This window comes from Apis dorsata, unplaced genomic scaffold, assembly GCF_000469605.1.
Source record: "Apis dorsata unplaced genomic scaffold, Apis dorsata 1.3 scaffold_248, whole genome shotgun sequence".
In the NCBI taxonomy this organism is placed as follows: Eukaryota; Metazoa; Arthropoda; class Insecta; order Hymenoptera; family Apidae; genus Apis; species Apis dorsata.
The window spans coordinates 172,953-176,714 of record NW_006263527.1 but is presented as its reverse complement, the minus strand read 5'-3'; the positions used below and the strand labels follow the sequence as shown (position 1 = coordinate 176,714).

The following is a 3,762-nucleotide window of genomic DNA, read 5'->3' as shown; positions in this document are numbered from 1 at the left end:
TTGCGATCCGATTGTGGGACAGGGTGAGCATGTGCAGGTTGGTGAGGGAGCCGAAACAACCGTCCGTCAACGTCTCGATCTCGTTGTGCTCGAGCTTCAATATCTGGAGGCTGTACAATCCTTTCAACACGTGGCCGTCGATCTTGGTGAGCGCGTTGCGGGAGAGGTCGAGGATCACGAGGCGCACCAGCCTCGAGAACGTGTCCCTGTTCACCCAACGATTCGTCAACTCGTTCCCGCTCAGGTCCAATATCTGCAGCTCGTCCAGGTTGTCCAACAAGCCGGGGGCCAACACCGCCAACGAGTTGTTGCTTAGTATCAGCTCCCTCAGTTCCCTCGTCTTGGAGAACAGCTCGGGTGGCAACGCGACCAGACGGTTGCTCGACACGTTGAGGGAGTGCAACGCCGTTAAACCGGCCAGGGCGTGATCCCCGACCGCGTTGATCGCGTTCTCTTGGAGCTTCAACACGGTCAGGCTGCGCAGATTGCTGAGCGCGCGATCGTGGATCGTGGTCAGGTCGTTGTTGCTCAGATCCAACACCTCGAGGCTGGGGGTGCACGATTCGGCCGTGTCGGAGAATCCCAGGGAAACGATGTCCTGTAACTTGTTGCGCGTCAGATTCAGCGTGGCGAGGCTCTGCACCGGGCAGAGCAGTTCGGCCGGGAGCGTCCACAGATTGTTGTCGGCCAGATCGAGATGTTGGAGATGCGCGAGGCCGCGCAACGAATCCCTGTGAAGCTCCAAACTCATCGCCGACCAGTCGCCGTTGTGAGTGATCAACGACAAAGCGCGCAAATTGTGCGCGGACGCGAAAACACCGGCTGGAAGATAGCGGATCTTGCAATAATCAACGCGAAGCTTCTCCAAACGGGGCAGGGGGGAGAAGAATCCGTGCGGCCCGTCTATCTGGCTCTCGAAGAACAGCACGTCGCTGCATTCCAAGGCCAAAGAACTGATCGAGTCCACTTGAATGGCCGAGAGATTGCCAATTAGGCTGGGCACGTTGGCGATAGTCCTAACCCTGCAGGCCAGAGCTTTTTCTCCGTCCTCTCCGTCCTTTTTCCACTCGCACCCGCTCGGCGCCTCGAGGCTCGTGATGCTGCCCCCGTGTATCGGGCCCGCGGTCAGGAACAGGGACCAGACGATCCCCAGCACCACCAAACCAACCCGTGTCGCCTCCATTCCGACCAATTGTCGTTCGCACGCACGCACGCACGTACGAGCACAGACGCGGAGTCGAATTCTAAACACTGACTCTCCTCTCGTCGCGTGAGCCAGTCGTCCACAGATCGTAAGCGTTGCCGTCGTCACGCACTCATAGTCACTCTCTATCACAACACCATTTCCCGCGGTGTACGAGGAGTCGATTCTGGAGCGTGATACGACACCCCGTTTCCCCCGTTTTTCTTCTTCCGTGTCACAGACGAGGGGGAGGCCCAAAGATAAAGAAGAGAAAAGAACAGGAACGTTCGATCTCGTGCGTATCGCCGCCCCGTCGCCAGGGATCTCACCACTCGACCACCACCGAACGAGGGAAACGATAATCCGCCTCGTTTCTTTTTTCCCCGAATAAACTCGGCATAACCACTTATCGACAACACTGCATTCCCCCGATCACTCGGTGTGCGTATACGATCGTCCTTCGAATCCACCAACGCGTGACGCCTCCGTTTACAGCGGACTTCGACCCTCGTGAGAAACTACATGTGAAACGGAACGTTACGAGCAAGAAACGAAGAGACGAGGCTGGCGCAACGACGTTCCACCGCGAACGCCGGAGAGCAACTGACTCCGAATCCGAGTCCCTATTCCGTCGACGGTCACGCACCCTGCATGACTGCCAGCGTGCAGTTAACTCCCCACTCCTATCCCCACCATCGGCCAATTTTCCCCCACCACGCGGCAGGATGTATATCCCTCCAACGGTCCCGACTGAATACCAACTTACGCTATAGTAAACTCCGTAACACACTCGAGCCCACAAACGCACACGTTTGCACACGGATGCACGAGACACGAGCGGGGTAAGCGTGCTAACGTTTTGCGCCACGAGCGGCTGCCTCGTTGCGAAGATGCAACAAACCAGCTGACTGACAACACTACTTACTAGGTAAACACCAAACTGGTTCCTAGGCGTACGGGCGCGCATTTATCAACCGACTCCTCTCTCTCTCTCTCTCTCTCTCTTCCCATCCGCCAAGGGTTCCCTCCCCCACCTTCGAGCTTCTTTACCTTCGAAACCGCTTCACCGTAGTTGTCGTTGCTTAATAGGCTACGAACACTGCCGTGTTCTTTCGCATCCGACCGGACAACCCCCTGTGATTTGTTGTCTATGCCCCACCGCTGATTTGTACGCGCGTGTCCTCCACTTCCGGAATAGGGGGAGGAGTAAGTTGGTCTTTCTAGGAAGGTCCTTCGACGATAGAACCCGCGAAAGAAACGTGTTTTCACCGATCTGCATCGAGATTTTTGGAGAGTTCTACGTCTTTCTAATTTGATCGAAGGACTTTGATAGTTTATTGTTACGTTTGGAATAAATATTGAAAAAGTTTGAGAAATATTCCACGTCTATTCGATCGAGGATTAAAAAATATTTTTAACGCTTTGTCGTGGGAAATATAATAAACAAATATTATGCGGAACGGGAATTGGAAAGGTAAGAGTATAAGAGTGGAGAGCAAAGTAATAAGAAGAAGAACAGATTCCGTAGCCCTGTCTAATTAAGAAGGAGTATAGTCCGTGATAATAACGTTTTGGTGTTAATATATAATGCTTAAAAGTCTGTAGTTGGTAAAAGATATTAACGCTTATTCGTGTTTCAACCGAAACGATCTAGAAGCATTAACACCTAACTCTAGATTTCCTCTCCTGCGATTCAGAAACTTTGACACGTCCTAATTTCCTATCTTTCCTAGTAGACTAACGAATGCTAAACACTATCGATGCTCAACTTGATACGAATGAATTGAGAACACTGTCTGAAAAACTTTCTCAAATCAAAATTTTGGATTCTCGACATCAAATATTACACGTAAACACGTTGTATCGTTTATGAAATAAAAATATTCAATCCTTTAAAAAAAATTTCCAAATTCAACTATAATTGCAATAATATTTCTCTCGATTTCTGATTTGAAATTTAATCAGGAAAAAAATTATCGAGACGTAAAAATCAACGTTCCTTTCGTTCAAGGGACAGGTTAGAAGATCAAGCGTACTTTTGGCGCCATCTACTCCGCGATCTCGAAACTAAGCTCGATATTTGAAAGAGAAAAATTATTTCCTTAATTCGATACCATTGTTTCGTTCCGCTCAATTCTTCCATTATATTCTATTAATAAATCGCAACCGTATCAAAGTTCGTCTTTATCGATATCGATGTTTCGCAGCCAGTGAGTCCCGTGAGAAACGACCGGCGATGCGATAATTTCGTCATATTCGTTCAAAGAGATTACTCACACGCGTCACAGCCCGGCTCATAAGACGATGAATCACGCAAAGTATAACCCGATGAACACGTGGGATTATAAATTCGGTGCGCAGTGACAAATGGGGGCGGTCACGGTTCCGGGCGTGCAAGGTTTCCACACTTCATTACGTATTTACGAGTTGTCAACCTGATATCACGATTCCTCGTGTGATCAAAGATTAACAAATCGCGCGTTAATCTGACCAAAATTATTAATTCGAAATAACTTTTGAAATTTGTACGTAATACGAAATAGTAACAGAAATTGAAATAAAAAAAAAAAAATTTTCTC

At 49.4% G+C, this 3,762-nt stretch overlaps 1 protein-coding gene across 1 annotated transcript in view; it reads right to left on the bottom strand.

The window, feature by feature from the left end:
* LOC102681595 (toll-like receptor Tollo) overlaps positions 1-1,407 on the bottom strand; it is a 12,140-nt gene extending 10,733 nt beyond the window's left edge. Inside the window, 1 exon segment of the mRNA XM_031510628.1 lies at positions 5-1,407. Within this exon segment, the coding sequence (XP_031366488.1) occupies positions 5-1,183 (1,179 nt within the window). The 5' untranslated portion in view covers positions 1,184-1,407.
* Positions 1,408-3,762: the final 2,355 nt, after the last annotated feature.